Source organism: Crinia signifera, chromosome 7 (genome assembly GCF_055691185.1).
Source record: "Crinia signifera chromosome 7, ASM5569118v1, whole genome shotgun sequence".
NCBI classification, from domain to species: domain Eukaryota; kingdom Metazoa; phylum Chordata; class Amphibia; order Anura; family Myobatrachidae; genus Crinia; species Crinia signifera.
In genome coordinates, this window is record NC_139223.1 from 57,570,593 (window position 1) to 57,590,456 (window position 19,864).

Below are 19,864 nucleotides of genomic sequence, written 5' to 3' on the forward strand. Positions count from 1 at the left end.
CTGGGTGGAGTGATCTCTGCAGCCTGCTCACATTATTGCACATTTATAATGAATGATTTAGCTTCTGGGTGGGTAGATGTATATGAATATGTAATGTTCCTTTCCGCCCCTTGTCTCAAAGCCGAGATATTGTTCCTTGTGGTCCCTGTAACCTGATGTCAGCTATCCAGGTTTGATCCCAGAGCATAGTTTTAATTTGCAGTGATACTGTAGCTTCTGAGGGGTATGGAACATTGGTCAACATGGGTTAGGTCGACAGGGTCATTAGGTCGACATGGGGAAGGTCGACTTCAAAAGGCAGACCTGGTGTTATTCACTTTTTTGTCCCGAATGATGACACAGTCGACATGGACACTGAAACGTAGCACCACATCCCCTCATATTGCTTGCTAAGCCATGATGACCTTCATGCATGTCGACCTAGTCGTGTCGATCTAATGCTTGTAGATCTAGTGGCCGTTTCCCCTTCTGAATGAAAAGTAAAAAGTGAACAAACGTAAAAGTGAACAAATCACAAAAGATGTGACATTTGGATGAATAATGGATAATATCCTATGTACAGGCCACTTTTTGCTACTGTATACATTATTCTTATCGTTAGTATTAATTTTATTATTATTATTATTAATATTTTTTTCATTACATATCACAAAAATCTGTATAGTCATAGGCCCAATTCAGACCTGCATGCAGAGTTGTGAAGTATGACGATAATTGAAAGACGCTGCACACATGCGCGGGGTCCCCATGAGAATGGATTTTGTGTTACTGTATGTAGCCTTTGCTGGCTGCTTGCAATATGATTGACAGGCGCCAGTTCTTTGGGGGGTGTAACGCCGGCATTTGCAGACATACGCAGGGGCGGGGGGAGGCAGCCCATGGCGGGTGGCGGCGCTTACCTGCTTGAGGGGTTCCCAATACTCATGGCCTACTGACCAGGTCCGAATGGGGCCCATAACTTGGCATAGCAAAGAATAATACAAAGGCAAAGAAGTCCACTTGACAAAACACAGATGTGCTCAGACCACAGTGTTTTCTGCTTTGGTTTTGGAAAAACAAACTTAGATTTTGGTTTTGGTTCTGGATTTCTTAAAAAAAAAAAAAGCTAATATGTCTACTTTCATTAGAAACAGTATTTTTTAACATCGATAACATTAATTTCCAGTCATTTTTAGTGTGAAATGATATGAGATATCAAGAGGGAAGGCGTGCAAGCAATCCTAAACAAGATTTGTTTTTAAGATCCAAGATCTGAACTTGGCAGTGCAACCCGAGCTGGAACTCGGTTCGACTCAGAACCCCAAAAGTTCAAGTGTGTTTGGTTTCTAGCTAAAGTGTTATTTTTGGGAAAAGTGTGAAATTGAGCATAATACTATATGTAAGACATAATAGGTAAGGCATAGCTACCAGTATTCCTCATTTCCAGATTTGAGGGCTCTGTCCCACTTTCCTGACTGGCGCTACATAGTCCTGATTAGGGACACTGTTACTGAGATATTTTCCATTCACCACAGCATTGCCATGGTGGCAAGACACATGACGTCAGTACCTGCCCTGTGTTCAGTGGCAGAAATAAAACTCAGTTTAGCCTGACCTTTATTTCCGAAGGGGAGAAAAACCAGGGGAGAAAAACCAGGGGATGTGCAGAGCGTGGGGAGGCATTCCGCTGGGCGGCGGGTAGCACTGACCTGTTCGCTAGGCTGTGAGTATACACAGCCTAGTGATCAGATCTGAATCAGGCCCACAGTTACTTGCTTTTTTGCTTTACATATAAATCTGAATCAGGCCCAATGTACTGTATTCACGCCCCCATTTTTGCCGCTGTGGTGGCGTGAGTTGCTGGCTATGCCCCCAGTCCCTCTGGCTGCAAGCGCACAGCATCTATTCACAGATGACAGCGGGGACTCCGAACTCCCCCCCCCACCGCAGGACACTGCTGACCACGGGAGGGATGCAGGAACATCCCAAAAAATGGGATGTTAATGCGATAAGTGGGACAGTTGGGAGGTATGCTTCTGCTTTAAGGATTGTAAACACACCTGTTAAATATATATTTTATAGTTTATTTTGCTACAGTTATGTATGCTGTCCCATTCCTTTTATGTTATACTATACTCTGTAAATACAGTGTAACTATATTCCAGACATGTAGCCCAAGATTGTAGGCTAGAGTTATCCATGCATTGTCATGACAACAAATAACAGCTCAACAGATTTAATATATATGTCTAACATAATATTAGTGGCACAGATTTCAGTGACCTCATATCCTCTCCTTAATGATGTCATGCAATATATACTGTAATCCAAACATAACTAATATTTAAATTCTCGGGGGATCTGCCTGTATGAATATACAGTATATATATGAACAGTCAGCTTATTCAGCTGCAGCCAGTGAAGTAAATACATAATTGCTTGTGTTCCAGTCTCATCTCAGTCAAAAACATACTGCATACCCTCCAACATGACCCATTCCATTAGGTACAAAATGCTCTGTTCCTGGACTTCCCTGCCAGTGGCAGTTACAGATGTGAGCCTGCAGCACAGTCCAATATTCAAAAAGGGGAGTCACACCAGCTGCCATCCCAAACATCACAGAGAGTTGATGTGACCCCCCCCTCTTTGAATATTGGACTGTGCTGTAGGCTCACATCTGTAACTGTCACTGGCAGGGAAGTCCAGGAACAGAGCATTTTGTACCTAATGGGATGGGTCATGTTGGAGGGTATGATACTGGTAGGATATTAGGTTATGGCAATAATGACACAAGAGTACTTGTGTGATAGAGAATTTAGGGGAGAGAAGGACTGTAATGGAACTTATCATGGTCTTATAGAGGCAGCCAGTGGCAGAGCTGAAGCCAGAGGTGTAAAACTCAAATCTGTCCATCAAACACAAAAACTCAGACCCAGGACCACAACCCAGAGCCCCAGCTTTCCAGATAACTAGAATGCAGAGACCTAACAGTATCCCGATGGCTGATAGACAATGTCTACAATGACAGTCAATAGATCAACGCCAACATTTAGAACTTTGTCACTTGACCATCCACCTGGCTCCGATTGTGGTGCCGAGCAAAGCGGCAGCAGAGCAAGTAACTTGGCCCGATGCTCCGACGGAAAAGGCTCATGATGTACAGTAGCATTTATTATTAAATTGGGAGGGGGGCATTGAGAAGTTTTTGAACTAGGGGACTGGGGCAGAAATGGTGTCTAAATCATACTTGTTAATAACATTGCTAGTACAAAATTTCGACAAGTTTATTAGTAACGGCACTCAATGGTTTGTGGCCCTGTGCCCACCACACTCCTATGATGTGAATCCACGCACACAAGACACCTTATAGTATGTACATACAGTATGGTGACACACTGTTGCTCTCAACCACTCGTAGAACTACAAATAAAGTATGTCCTTCAAGGATTGATTTTATCCTTGTCCTTCATACAGCACTGTACAAACACAGAACTTTTATTCAGACCAATATATATCTTAAGTGGAGTTTACTATTTACATGGTGAGAACAGGCAAAGTCCCAAATAATAGTATAGTATTGTGGAGTCTGAAGCCACAGGTAGGTAAGCAGAGGAGCAGAGGCGTAGCGAGGGCGGTGCCGGTGGAGCACAAGCTCCAGGCGCGTGGAGCTATCGTGGCGCCGGAGCCGTGTCGGCACCGCCAGCTCGCCCGCTCTGTCTCCCCCGCCAGCTCTGTCTCCCCCGCCAGCGCCCGTTCCCCCGCCAGCACCTATTCCCCCGCCAGCACCCGGCTCCCCGCTATGTCCGGGAGACGTGGTGCTATTTCAAATTCACGTCTCCCGCTGGACCGCGCTAGCCAATAGGCGCTTGCGGTCCAGCAGCTAATCAACTGGTGGCTGCTGGACCGCGTGCGCCTATTGGGTAGCGCGGTCCAGTGGGAGATGTGAATTTTAAACAGCAGCCCCGCGCACGTCTCCAGGACACAGCAGGGAGGGGGTGCGCCGATAGAGGCTTCCGCTGCGATGGCTCACGAGGGGGAGGGGACATGCCCTGGGTCTTCCTCTCGCCATCCCGACTCCAATGTGCTGCAGGAGGGGGCGACAGCTACAGGCTCTGAACTTACGCCCGTGGGAGGAGGACGGTGCTGGTGAGTAGCTGCTGGAGTGTTGATAGAGGTATCATTGCTATAGAGAAGCAGGGCCGCCGCTGTGGTAGCAAAGGGGTTAAGTGTCATCTGCAGCCTGACAGCTCGCTGGTGTAGTGATCACTGACTGGTGCATCCTCTGTTATATGCTGCACCATGTAGTGGTTTGCCCATTGGTTTGTGCCCATCAGTGAAATCTCTGGGTACATACAGTATGCATTTTGTACCTTTTGCAGCTAAGGCACAGTGTTGACTCCCAAGTAGACAGAAGGGTTAATGTGCTGTCATTGCTCTGGTCTGCCAGTAGCCGTAGTAATGAATGAATATGCTCTGCATAGCCTGGCACCAGTGTGCCAGCAGGAGGGAATGGGTTAATGCAGCTTCAAATGCCATCTATTGCATTCCTGACTAGGGCTGATGGAGTTCATCTAATCCTGTTGTGTTTGTTAAATAGTATGTAATTTGCATTACGGTTTGTAAAATAGTATGTAATGGGCATTATGGTGTTTTATATAGTATGCAATGGGCATTACAGTGTTTTATATAGTATGCAATGGGCATTACAGTGTTTTATATAGTATGCAATGGGCATTGCGGTGCGTTATATAATATGCAAAGGGCATCATGTGTGGCCCTATGTGTAATCTGCATTATGGCATGTGGCTTTATGTGTAATTGGTATTACAAAGTTTGCTAAAATGTGCAATGGGCATTACGTGTGTGGTATAATGTTGGTCCATGCCCACTTTTCACTGTGCAGGAGTCTCACCTACTACAAATTGGGGGGGCGCGAAACATGCCCTTGCTCCGGGCGCCGTGGCACCTAGCTACACCACTGCAGAGGAGCAATATCAGAACAACATATCGGACGGATCTTTCAGTGTTTTTGCATGTCTCTGATTTATGAGTGCACACTGTAACAATCTGCAGTGGTTCGAGACGATGTATGGATCTATTGAGTTTGCACACACACCACACAATCCAGTGTACCATGATGTAACATATTATTATGGAATTATAGTAACCAAACCTCATTGTACTTTACATTGTCCCATCTGATGTGCACGCAAATCATGTCTCGTGTACCCAACTTAAGACATTTTTCCTTCTTGTCACTCTTTAGTCAATGAAAATGATAGTTGGCTGACTAAACAAACACAGACGAGGATAGAGGAGCGAGATATAAGATATGATTAGTGCTTCATGCACTTCAGGGGGCATAAGATTATTTTGTCACAAAAAGTGTTGGTTAAGATTAAAAAAAGAAATGTACTTTCACTTTGAATGACATGTTTTATCGTCTTTCTTATACTTGTGTCAGATCACAGCTAACAGTAATAATTACACCACATGCGAGGGACTCAGAATAAATGTCCTCTCAAGATTCCTCACCACAGTGTAGAAATACTTAAGACATTTTAAGAAGAATATTACACACATGATGGAAGTGAACAAGCACATAACCACTGGGTCAAATTAAATTTCCAGTTATACTGCTTTTTCATAAATACAGTATGCAGCCCAATTTCATAAGACATTGCTGCAAGTTCCAGCACCTAGAAATGCGTGGCCTCTGTTACAGCCTGTAGTATGTTAATAAATCTCTTGCTGATGAAGTCCGATCCTGTGACGAAGCGTATTGGGCATGGCCTTCTTTGTCCAACACGCAGTGGTGTTTACTCCGTGGTCCGATCCTCTGAGTTCCTGGCCGGCGGCTGCCTGGGCATCTGATGCCACTCGCTCACCGTGGTCTGCTGAGCGGTATCCTGATAACATCTTTGTATCTGTGTATCGCACTGCTGGTTCTCCGCTATGGGCAAGCTGTTGACCCCTAACCCCAATGTACGTTTGCAGATTATCAAATAAAATATGTTTACACATTTATGCTTATTTGTGCGCTTTCTCTTATTTTTCCTTGTGTGTGTATATATATATATATATATATTATATATATATATATATTTATATAGAGTACGTGGTAGGACAGCACACCAGTCGTCGGTGGTAACTTACCTCCGGTGCCCGCCAGAAGACCAATACGGTCCCCCAATACATTAGCGAGTTTAGGCGGCACCAGGAGTTTGAAAACAATGTAGTCTGGAGACGGTTTTATATATATATCCAAATAAACGGCCGCACTCCAATCGACAAGAAGAACAACTTACTGGGGTGTCACACTGATAACCCAATCCATCCACAGAAAGGGAAATCCAATTATATAAAGTCTTTTGAAGAGGCACTCACCAGGGCTTATGTCAAAGCAGTTATTTATTCAGGCATATGAGGTAGTACAAAGTTTCGGTCCTATCAAGGATCGTCCTCAGGTAGAAACATCGGGCACATAGACACAGGACCAGTGGGATCAGTAGCCTGGCTAAATAACTGCTTTCACATAAGCCCTGGTGAGTGCCTCTTCAAAAGACTATATATATATATATATATATATATATATATATATATATAGAGAGAGAACAATGATGCAGCACTCCAGCCTTGTACGAATAGGTGGTTTAATGATAAGCAATCAGCTACGTTTCAACATTTACATGTTGTCTTCAGGTAAATGTTGAAACGTAGCTGATTGCTTATCATTAAACCACCTATTCGTACAAGGCTGGAGTGCTGCATCATTGTTCTCTGTATATGCTGTTCCAGTAGTGGATGCGGGCACCCGCCGAGGGTTTATCTGTACAGTGTTGGAGTGCCGGACACAAGTGTTTTCTATATATATATATATATATATATATATATATATATATATATATATATATATATATATATATATATATATATATATATATATAATATATAAACACTTAACATCGGCACTCACCTTTCCTAGTTTTGGGGTGCCCTATGGCTTGTGACCACATTGTTTAAACAGACATTGTAGGGGCTCTGCACACACTAAATTAACTGATAATAAATAGTGGAGATTTGGTTCATGAATTGATCAATGCAATATATATATATATGAAACACACAGTCCGGCACTAGCTGAGAAGAGAAAGGCAACTGCTTACGGTGCCCGCTCGTCCCAGATAGCTGGGAATAATACAGAGTTCTGAACTAGACTCTGGGATTGGATTGGGATTGGATTCCCAAAACGTTGACTTGAACTCTGCTGAGTCTAGTGCATTATTTATCCACATTGTTTTAGTCTTTTGAGTGCCGCTGTTCAGTACTCTGTATATATATATATATATATATATATATATATATATAGATCCATGGTGAAGCAGCACTCCTCGGCAACAGTGGATGGTGCTCACCAATTGCTCATCAGCCAGGAGCTGTAGACAGAACATGTAGCGTGGTGGTACTCAATTAAAAAACCAGTCAAACACATTTTAATTTTATTTGGATACTGAATATTTAAATTCCAATCTTAAAGGACATATTTACAGTATGTTCCAATATACTACCTATATGTGTACAGTTTAACCCCTGATGAAGTCTGTTAGACGAAACGCGTAGGGTTTGGACATATATCGTGTTGTCCACGACTATTATGAGCCAAAAAAACTGCCATGGATTATGAAGTTTTAAGAATCTTTAATAAAAATATGTTCTGTACGTTACATTCTTGGCAAAGATCATTGGTGTAATTGAACAAGATGGTGGATACATTAGTGCTCTCTATCCCACACTATCTGTACATATTTCTGTCTCCCACTAACAGGGGGGATTCTATAGAGTAGCAGTTTTACCAGTGGTGGCGCACTTGGGGTCAGTTCCGTATATATATATATATGCTTTGGGGACTGGTGGGTTGGGGTGCCACAAAGTGCAGCAGTAGCACAAAGTCTGCCCCACCCCCTTCCATCTGTCATTTTGTCCTCCTATGCTGTCCTATATGCTGCTCTGTCCATCCGTCTACCACCCCATTTGTGTTCTAAGTCTGTGCCCCGATACGGTACCCTGTCCATTTATGCCCCACCCATCTTGATGTCAATCTGTACCCCCATATGGTGTTCAGTCCCCCTCTGACTATGTGCCCATCTGTCCATCTGTCTGTCTATGCCCACCACCCATCTGTCTTTCCATCTATGTCCCCATATGGTGTTCTGTCCTTCCATCTTTGACCTGACACTGCCTGTCTCTCCCATACACTGTTATGCTCGGTGAAGTGATAAAGTGTCTGGTTTTTATCACCGGCCAATCAGGTCCTACCTTTCTTTTTTTAAAACAGCCCTGTCACTTCACAGAGCTGACAGACACTTTATCACTTCACCAAGCTTAATAAATATGCCCCACTGTATCTCTCCATCTTTCTTTCCCTTTCTCTCCATCTCGCATAGAGCCGGCCCTAGGCATAGACAAAATAGGCAAATGCCTAGGGCATCTGGGATGCTTAGGGGTGTCCACCCCAAGCCTAGGGCCAGCTCATTTTGTTATCAAGTAGTAGCTTTTTATTTGGGGCACTGAAACACCTGGCCACGTCGGAAATAGCGGCTGGACATTGCATACCCTCCCCATGTTTGCTGCTCTAAGAGAAAGGGACATATACTGTACATTTGTATATGTAGTGTTATGTACCATTTTATTGGTATGTATAATCTGTAGTCATTTGTCCTTTTTTGTTTCACTATATCTGCTAAACTCTTGATATTACAATTGTGTTTGCCTTTTTTTTCTGTATATACAGAGATAAGGATCCTCTTTTACCGGATGCATGATGCTGTTATCTTTAATGTTTGGATCAATCTTGTTTTCTTTTTGTTTTGCAGACACTGTCAGTCAAGAAGACATTTATTGCAATGGATTTAAAAGCGTCAAAAATGGGGGTAACTTTTACAGTACTGTACTTCTGAAAGAATGAGAATGTGAATGAGAATAATATGGTGTACTTATATACTAGTTATGCTAGTTGTTATCTTTATCATACTGTAATGTTAAATTATATCCTTGCACCGTATGATGTTGCTGGAAGAATTTTTTTTTTTTTTTTTCGATCAAGAGTTGAAAATGAATTTCAGTCGCATGGGGCTGATTGAGATTTAAAGGCCTTTATTGCTTGTAAGGTCACTGCATTAGGACAGAGAAGTAATTCTCTCAACCAGTTAATCCCCCAGGAATTTGATATTGTAGTTCTGTAATCCCACAGGATTTTTTTTCCTCGAACATTTACTGAGGAGCTCAGCCTTCAGTATTTTGACAGACAATGTAATATCCATGGTATTGAAATGGAAAACAATGATTTTCTTGCTACGATTCTGGAAGAAAGGCACATTATTTAATAAAGCTTTTGTGCAGTTTATAAATTGCTCTCTTATTGAAGGTTACAAGTATTTGGCTTCACATCAATCAAATGTTTGCATTGAGTTGAGCACAGGCCTCAGACCTGACTGTAATTATGAGAGCCTAACGATATGTATCTTCTTCAATCAGATCAAGGCATATAAATATCTTTACTTCCTCTGAGAGTGAAAAGGCCGTAATAAGCTCCATAATAATCTTTCAGCTCACTCAGCTGTGAAGTCTTTAGACATAAAGGGGCATATGTATTAAACTGATTAGAAAAACTGCATTTGCATGTAAAGTATTTGGAGGAAATTCCATGAAGGCTACTGTTTCAGCCCAAATATACCAAAATGTTTCTACAAATATACAAAAAAGGTAATATGCACCAGCCAATAAGCTATGTTTAAAAAATGACAGTTAAGAGTTGATTGGTTGGTACATTATCACCGTGCACTTTATCTCCGCTTTATCTCAAATTATACAGATGGATTGGGCAGCCTGTTATCTGTACACACTGCTCGATCCACGGTGATTGACATAAAAATTGGGCGGGTGGTAAGTTGTCGATCACCAGTGGCTCCTGCATTGGCTGTACGGGCTGGTGGTGGATTGCCCTTACAAAGAGAACTAGGTGCCCATATATCTTTAGATGTAGATATTTAGATATATCGGGCATCAGCTGTGTTGCACAGCTGATGAGATATGTCTGGGAACTACGCCATTCACAACTATATCAATGGCAGTGGCGTAACTATAGCTCCGTAGCCCCCGCGGTGTCGAAGAGGCACAGAGAAAGTTTTGGCGCCGGGGGTCTGCGGGGTTATAGTTACAGGCTGCTGTCTGCCGGTACCTGCCTGCCGTGCCGTCACAGTCCCGTCTCTCCCAGCGCTGGCTACTGCTTCTATAATGAAAACTGACACTTAGAAAATGGCTGCCCCCATACTGCAGACAGTTTTCTGTCTGCAGTATGGGGCAGCCATTTTCTAAGAGTCACTTTTCATTATAGCAGCAGGAGCCAGCGCTGGGAGAGATGGGACCGTGACCGCAGGTGCAGCCGGGCAGGTATGGGCATGGGGTGTGCCGAGGGGAGCGAAATTTTTTTGCGGTGGGGGGGCGCAAAATAGATAGTTACGCCACTGATCAATGGCACACAATGGCCAATGGTCAGTTGATATATCAGCTGTTCAGTCAAATGCTCGACATATCCGATTGTTTGTACACACCTCTAGACTGCCCTTGTTATGTAGGATTGCCATTCCAATGATAGCTGCCAACTTCAACTATTAATATAAAATAAGAGACACTTGGGGGGGGGGGGGGGTTATTTACTAAGATGAGAGTTCCATCATTGGTTGCACATAGCAGCCAATAAGAAAGCCAATAAGAATCTAATTCTTATTTATTTAGAACCTTCTAGAAGGCTGCCCATTGGCAACATTCCATCTTCAATAAAACTCTTATCTTAGTAAATAAACTTCATGGCTTCTAGTCAGATCCACCATGGGTGTCCAAATAAAATCTCTGTCCTTTATCCATGAAAAAACAGTCATCCAAAAAAAAAAAAAATATATATATATATATATGTTCAGGAGAGATTGACAAGAGAAAAGTCAAAGAAGTTATGGTACAAAAAATATTTGGAAACCTGGATCTATTATATCAAGTGGGGGATGGCAGTGTGGCATGTAAGGAAGAAACAAAACTATCCAGACATCAAAAGTCATCAGGGGCAGATTGGCCAAAGATCTTCCCTGTGGTGTGTACACAATAGACCAGTGGTTTGACTATTTGCCGTGGCACCCTGGGGTGCCTTGGGGTACTTTCATGTGATAGGCAAACAAGTTCTTCTAATCAAAGAATATGCGAATAAATATAAACACATTTTGTCCCATACCACATAATTGAACATAAGGATGACATATACCCACACATTTTACTTAATTTATTATTGTTTTCTAAATTTTATATGAAACTTTTGGCCTAGTGGTGCTGTAAAAAATTCTGATGCTCTAGGGCGCTGTGATTGCAGAAAGTTTGGAAACCACTGTACTAGACAATAATGAAAACAACATGCATGATAATGACCAGTCATTATGACATTTTCGTCTAGTGTGTATGCACTTTGAGGGTTATTCAGTAAGGATATCAAAAGAAAAACCTTTCTCTAATGGGCATTAAAAAACCTTTGCTGCACTGCCGGTGGGGCTGATGTAACATGTGCAGAGATTTGGGTGAAATGGGTTCAAACTAAAATCTAAATTGCAGTGTAAGTGTAAAGCAGTCAGTATTTACCCTGCACAGAACAAACGAACTCACCCAAATGTAACTCTCTCTGCACATGTTTCATCGGCCCCACCTGCAGTGCACATGGTTATGCCAATTACAGAAAGATTTTGCTTTTTAAGATCCTCACTGATTTGCAGGCCGGGTGTTAATCAATAGACTGAACATACATACAGCATGTATTCCGCATGCGCCGGAAATCCTGCAATGAAATCCAGCAAATGTTGTCATTGCTGGCTGTACGTAAGTTGATTGACAGGTAGCAGGTGTTTCGGGGTCGTAACCGGTCAATTTCTGGGAGTTTTTGGAAAAATTCAGGGATGCTCAGGTGTTTGAAGGGAAGTTGTTTGATGAAAAAGCATTCATACAGTAAGCATCTTGCATATGGATTTGCTGCTAATCACTAATCAGCGTAATTTTTGCAAGCCATTAATAAACCTTTGGTTTGTAAACAGCAGGATTTCACTTTGGCTGGGCGGCAATTTCCTATCTTAGCAAGCCTCCCAACTATGAGGAGGGACGAGGAGAGATGCTCATGTGTGCATGGAAGGTGCAGCTGAAAATGTTGGGGGCGTGGCCTTGCGGGAAGGTTGCATGGCCTATACTTGTGATGATCCCGTGAGGCCACGCCCTGTTTTCGCCATTGTGGGGGCATGAAGAGACTCTGTGTGCATACGCACAATGTCTATTTACGGATGACAGGGGGGAGGACTCCCAACTGCCCCCCTCCCACTGTGGGACACTGCCGGCCCGGGAAGGACGTGGGAACATCCCCCAAAAATGGGACATATATGGCTCGGCAAATTAGCAGAGAAGTGATCACGCCTGAATAACCCCCTATATATTGTGAATGATGCCTGTTCCTGGGAGTCTAGTGATGTCTGTCACATGTATATGTCATGCTCCAGGTAAATAAGTACTTATTCTAAAGTGTCTCTCCAGACTATCACTGTGCTCCAGGCCTGGACATCATCAGTTTTTGGATATCATCAGTTCCACTAATGCGTTTCGCTCCGGTGTGAGCTTTTACAAAGAGTATACTCTTTGAAAAAACTCACACCGGAGCGAAACGTGTTAGAGGATCCGGCACCCCTGGAGAGAAGGATAACTTCTTGAGCTCTAAACAATAAACCCCCTTTGATGCGTCTCACATTCCGTCTATACCGATAGAGGCACGGAACTTGTACACACGTCTGCAAGGACACACACTGTGTAAACACCGCTGACGGCAGAGCAGCAGGTGAGAGATGCGGCTCACTAAGTCATACAGGTGCCTGCACTAGCCGGATGTGAGACCACCCACTGCGACGTGTGAGAGACGCGGCAGACCGGACTGACTACATACTGCTGGACTCAGGTTGGTCGTCTTTCCTGGCACCTCACCCTCATCAATTACATCAGCGGGTTGTAGAACGGAGGGCATTGTACTCTATATGGAATAGCCCTCCTGCATCAATACTGCCATTTACACTTACTGTACCATCACTGGAGTCTGTGAGTATTGCGCATATAAGTGGAGGTTCTCATCTACAGATAATCTTAAAAGGACTTTATTTGATTTGGCTCATTGATTGGGACATTTACTCCTATAGTCCAAAGAGGAGGAGAATACTTTTTACATATTTTTTTCATATCTTGGTATATATTCTTATGAATTGTTTGCTATACATGCCTATAATTGGCTTGGAAAAACTCCAAGTACAGTATACGCATAATAAATGAATTAAGTATATGCAATTGTGAAAGATAGGTGGCCACCTTATTATAACGCACACGAGCAATACTGTATAATATATTCAGATTTGCAGCCCAGGCGATTATCAATAGACTGCGCATATGTACAGCTCGTAATACACATACGCGAGGCCTTTCTGCAAGTTAAATGACAGTCACAGACTGCACACAGTGGAAAACTCTTTTTAGCGGCTGGCGAATGGATTTGCAGTGAATCTCCGATCCAGATTTTTTTGCAAGCTGTGCGAAGTAATTCTCAGGCTTGCACCTGACGGGATTACACTCTGTCTTGGCTGTGTATTACCTGATCGCAAAGCTCTGCAAATGAGCAGCCCAGCAATCGGCTCTGGACAACCCCCAATGTGCAATATGTCACATACAGCATTAAACCTATGTTTAATGGTTCATGTTAGATTGAAAGGAGTGGAAGAAATGAAAGATACCGATTTTTTATTCCAAAATGGTTTAAAGCATGTTCCTTGAAGTGTACTAGTTGTTAAATATTTATGTTAAAGATTGTCAGGTCTTGTAATGAAACACCTTTTCTTTTCTTTTTTCTTCATAAAGGCAGGAGCGGAGAAGTAGGTCAGGATAATACTTGTAAAGTAATATACCGTTATCTGGAGCACTGTAGACAATACTGATGGATTAGAATTTCCCAGGGAATGTATCGCTGCAGTCAGGAGTGTCAAAAGCAATTGTGAAGTTCACTTTTTTTTATAAGGGGTTATAGATAAATAACGCCATTCTAACTAACCTTTCTTACCGTGAGTCTGTAATAGCTGCAATATCCATAAAATATGATCTGCGTGGTAGGGAACTTAATGCAGGAGATAGACATTTGTCAAGGGAATAAAGAACCAGTCAAATAATTTAGATATTACAGAAACCTTTCTAAAAGGAAGGAAAGGCAGTTAAGATGTGCAAATATGGGGTTTCCCCATTGCCGATAATCTGTGGCAGTATGGTGTATCTGTGGATCATGTGATCCAGGTGCATGGGGGGGGGGGCTCCATGCACCTGGATCACATGATCTACAGATACATAATGCTACCATGAGCCCCCACGTCACACACCCCACAGCCACAAGAGAACTGACAATGTTAATTGGCTGCTGGTGGCACCATATTTCAAGCAATGTCTTAAGTTATAGACCTTGGTCTACAGTAGCTCTCTTCTGCTCATGTGACTTATTTGAGAATACATCACTAGAATTATGCATACTTTGCCTATCCTCCCCGAGGTTTGAGAAAATCAGGTCAGCCTCCTAGCCCCCTGGGAAGGTGGGCAAGTCCCCTGCAAACTCCCCAGACTCCCACAATCCCCCTTGGTAAGGACGCGGTTACCTGATGATGTGAATTGCGTCATCATGGCCCTGCCCCCCTCCAGGCTGTGCAATGCATGTAATACCTACATTTCACAGTAAGGGGTGTGACCACGATGATGTGACCACAACAGTCATGATGTGACCTCCACCTTCAGCCCCACCCCTTTTGCAGTACTCTCACCAGCTTCCTCCTCTAGCTGGCTGCCCTCTCCTGGGGAGGACAGCCTAAAAGTAGGCAACCCCTGTAATTTAACTTGGGGAAAGGGCACTCTTTGCCCCACTTTAACTCTGGATTATATCTCAGCTGTAAATTAAATGTTCTTTCATCTGAGTAAACCTAGAGTAGATGTAGAAAACATTACCATCTACCATTCAGCATCTACCACTTGTATACTAGTGTAACTGTCACAGTCCCAGTGATATAATGGACCTTTACATATACATTCCTGGAATATAATTTACTAGCGTCTACAAATATTTTACTTTAGTAGTTATCACGTGCAAACTACAGTAGTTTTGTTTATGGGAATTTGTCCATGTTTACATAACCTGTTATACAGTATGATTATGACAGCAGTGTAGTCATCATAAAAAAATATAGTTTGGCAGTGTCACTTGTATCTTTATATAGTATGCAGGTGGATGGTAGAAGTGACCACAAATGTGGTGAGCATGCATTTGGTGCCAAGTCCCTGGTATTTAAAGAGAATATGTTAGATGCCAACATGGCCAAATATGGCAGCCTTACAGAGAACAGACATAGGATACATTACATCTGTCCCGAGATCATTTAGAAATTGGACTGAAATTGCCCCATGTGTAGGCCAATATGTGATATACGTTCCTTCTATATGTTTATCATTACTTTAGGCTGTTACTGGAGAACACAATGCATTTCAAAGTGCTAAAAAGGATATATTCTGTTCAATTTATATTGTCCTATTACAGTCTCGATACATAACATGTGTATCTTGGTTTTATTTGCAAGACATTAGAACAAAGCATCTACACTATAAATGTTATAAGCGCACTAAATGAAGCTCATTTAATGTTGACATTTCAAAATGATCTGGATGCCACGCTCCTTACAGAACTGTGTAAGAGGAAAATTCAGCTGTTTTCACATTCCCATAACACGGATCGGTTTAGACGTCTATCAGCCTAATACTTATGTGCTTTACAAACACAGCCTGCTTATGAAAACGCAAGGTACAAGGCAGATATGGCTGCATGGAATCACAACATATTAAAATGCTCTTAAGCGAGGGTTAATGTTCCACCAAATTACATTCTCATTAAAATCTTGATTAAAAGGATGAGTTACACAATAAAAAAAAAAAATATATCCTTTGGCTTAGCCCTGTATATTCTAACTGTGGAAACAAATCTTAACTAGGGGAGGTTTAAAAACTAGCTCAATTCTGTAGAATCAGAGGAATTATTTTTTATCCGTTGAGCTGTAAATCTAGTACAGTAATCCAGCCTTGCAATTATTTATTGAAGTATGTTCCTACTGATTCCCCTATTTCGAGCCCCATTTAGCAAGGAGACATAACCCCTTTAGAGCTCACTAAAGGGGTTATAACCTCCTTTCAGTATTAATGGGGCCTAGGCATGGGGCAATAGAATATGCCCCTACATCTCTCCATGTGTAGGGGCATAGCGATTGCAATGTGCAGCCCCGGCGATTAATATCCAGCACGCTGGATAAATCTATAATCACCGGTGTCAGGGCCAATGTTCTCACGGACCACACTGGCCCTGACAGATTGCTCAGCGCCACATCGCAGTGCTCATAAAGCTTATCGCTATGTGTGTAGACCCATTACAAACATCATCAAGATTAGTTTGCAGCTGGGCCAAGAGTCAGATTACAGGGCACATAGCCTAGACTGAAAATGATCAAGGCACATTATATGAATCAGCAGAGTTAGGAAGAGTGCTGTGTGGGTGTGGCCAGTGTCATGTTGATATGTACAGATGGAGCATTCTTTAGCTAGCCTTCTTGGATAGCCATGGTGAGCCAAGGCCTATTGTTCTCAGCCGCAATACAATACATATAACAATACAGTAGGGGATTAGCATAGGATTAAGTCCGACAGCTCTGGCTCACTTAATCCTATTAAAGGGCTAGATGAGGATGGCTCTATCTGTACATCCATTACATTATTAGCCCCAATGGCTTCCGAAACATGTAAAAGTTTATGGTCAGCTGTGTGTCTATCTGCTGCCATGATGATGGGCTTACTTTTATGTGCGGGCTTTGATCTGTAGAGCCATCTACCCATTGCTACTCTGGCCCTGCCTGTACCACTTATGTCATCTATAGGTGGCTATAACGATATGGCCTCCATTGGCGGCAATGGTGACCCAGCTTCATTTATATATCTGATTGGTGCTAGAATGCTGTACAGTATCTGACACAAAGCTGACACATCAGTGATAAAAATGTGTGCAGCAATCAAGGGAGAAGACACTGACCTAAAGACAATATAGGTTCATCAATACGAGAGGCTCCATGAAAGCTATGGTGAATGCAACATGGAAAAGCAATTCTTCATATCGAGAAACAATGGAATCATACATTATATACAAATGGGGAAGAATGTACAAATCAATGGGGCATCTAGAATCAGGATAAGAAGGAGCCCACAAACTAAGAAAATATGAATTACCTGCCAACAGCGAGCCAATAGATGACCAGGACTTGCAAATTAAGTAAATCGGCCAGAGGACAAAATCATCTTATGACAAATTCAGTACTTCTGTAGTCTTGAACCACTGCCACTCAGTCCAGTTCACCTGAAAAATTCCAGGGACAATGACACAATGGGCTAAGCCCTCCATACTGTCCTGATAACCTGCAAGACATAATAAGGGCACAACTTAACAAACGCAATCCCATCCCGTATTCCGAATACCTTATTTGCTGGAAGCCTTCAACAGCCTTGCAATGTATTGATCTCGATATCCAAGGATGAAAAACTGATGTCAGACCCTATGTTTTGTCATTTGCAATAGGGAAACCCAATTTATGAACAACCCCTAATTGTTAAAGAGAAGCTGTGAACAAAGAAAGGAATCTGGAGGACCTACAAATTGGGCGTTTCCATATGCTAATGGAGCATACTGTATGAACGGCACTTGCTAATATCAGACCCAGATCTACACACAGACCTATATGAACTCGAGGGTTCATGTGGGCATTATACAAAGGTGTAGCAGTATATCTGGGGAGTTTTAATCAGAGAGGTACAAACAAGGCACACCGATAAGGCAGAGCCACACTTGTCAAAGACCTGACTATAAAAATTATTAGAATAATACAAAAAAATACTGCACTTATAATATATTCTTTGTACTGTACTTTTATTATCATTTTTATAGTCAAAACTCTAAAGTATACTGAAGTATGACAAGAGAGGCTCTGCCTCACCTGACTGCATGTCTCTGATTTTAAGCTAACATATTTTTATTGTCATATGTTGTTGGAATTCTTGGCCTCATATTTACTTATTTCTATATTTAATAAATATTGCGTTCATTTTTTTTTTCAAATCATATTTATAAGGGTTGAGTAATCCCTTAACTAGGAAGCAGCAAGCTGCCAGATTTACTGCACTTGTCAGTGATTAGCCGCAGGCATTCTTTATTTTTGTATCTTTGAGCATTGCCTGGAAACGCTTCTCTTCTGGCATGATTATCAATTCTCAATTCACCATCTTAACCTCTACAGACTACTCTACATGATTACTACCAATCTACACAGTTCAAATAAAACATACATGTATTATCTTTCTAACTTTAACAACTGTCTACAACACAAACCAAAACTGTTCTATGTTTGGATCACATAGGGGGTTATTCTGGTTCACTCGCAAAGGCAAATTCCTTCTGAAATAGACAAAACCATGTGCACTGCAGGTGGGGCAGAAGTAACAGAATGTGCAGAGAGATTTAGATTTGGGTGAATTATTTTGCTTCTGTGCAGGGAAATCACTGACTGCTCTATTTTTACACTGGGGGGGGGGGTAAGTATGTAGCAAGGTAACCCCAAAAAAACTTCTGGAATTAACCTGAGACACACTACCTGGCGCTTAGCAGTGCTGTTGAAATATATTTAGAAAAATGCTATTATATAATTATAAATTTTAGATTTTATACAGCTGCAGCATGCACTTCTGTGAGTCTGCCTTGACTCACACAAACAAGAAACAATTGGGGTGGGTTGAAGTGTATTGCGCTTCCGTCTTGAAAAAGTTCCCACCTGACTTGGGGACGAAACGCGTTGAACTGGTGATCCACATTAGCAGACCTTAACTTGTTTCTAAGGAGAAGGACACCCGCCTCACACTGCCGGTAATCTAGCCGCATTACGCTGACTGCGATTCCACTGTGAGCGCTGATCCATCTGCCGGCTCACCGCCTCACGCTGCCGGTAATCTAGCCGCATTACACTAAAGGCGATTCCACTGTGTGCGCTGATCCATCTGCCGGCTCACCGCCGACTTTGTGCTCCGTGTTCCAGCTCTAGCTGAAGTGCAGCATATCCCCCCCGCTGCCGGCCATCAGCTACTTCAAACAGCCGCTCTCCACGCTACAACAGGGGAGCTGTTCCCCCGCACCAAATGGTGAATTTGATTCATTATCCTAAACACTCCATTACTGCTGCGGTCAGTGTGGTGATCCTAAAAGTAAACCGCATGCAGGCTACACCGGCCTAGTGCCGAGAGGAGTGTTAGGTATACAAGTAAGGGAGCCACTAATCTCCTATTATCTGGACCCGACTGCTGAAAGAAACCTTCCCCCTTCTTCATTTATTCCAACAAAATCAGCACGAAGCAACTGCTACGAGAAAGGGTGAGCATATCATCTTTTTCGGTGACTGCATCTTAATAATTTGCAAATTTGTATAATCGATACATTCTATACGATCTGGATAAATTATCCTTCTGATATCAGTGCAAATTGGTTGCATCATTATATTGAAACAAGCCACTGTTTAAGGTCTGCAATTAACGGCACAAGAATTACTACTATCTTTATTGGGATCCCAATTCATGTTACATTTAACATTGTTGTTTTTTATATTTTTTGTTTTTAATTCCATGTTTATTTTTATATCTAGGCAATAAATGTGTGTATATGTACTGC

The 19,864-nt window shown here is 42.3% G+C and overlaps 1 protein-coding gene across 2 annotated transcripts in view; it reads left to right on the plus strand.

Annotated features, from left to right (window-relative positions):
• LOC146020203 (uncharacterized) overlaps positions 1 to 19,864 on the plus strand; it is a 117,713-nt gene that overhangs the window by 8,835 nt on the left and 89,014 nt on the right. For both annotated transcript variants that reach the window (XM_083153156.1, XM_083153157.1), the window contains exon 2: positions 8,853 to 8,909. In XM_083153156.1, the coding sequence (XP_083009282.1) occupies positions 8,853 to 8,909 (57 nt within the window). The remainder of the gene's footprint in view (positions 1 to 8,852; positions 8,910 to 19,864) is intronic.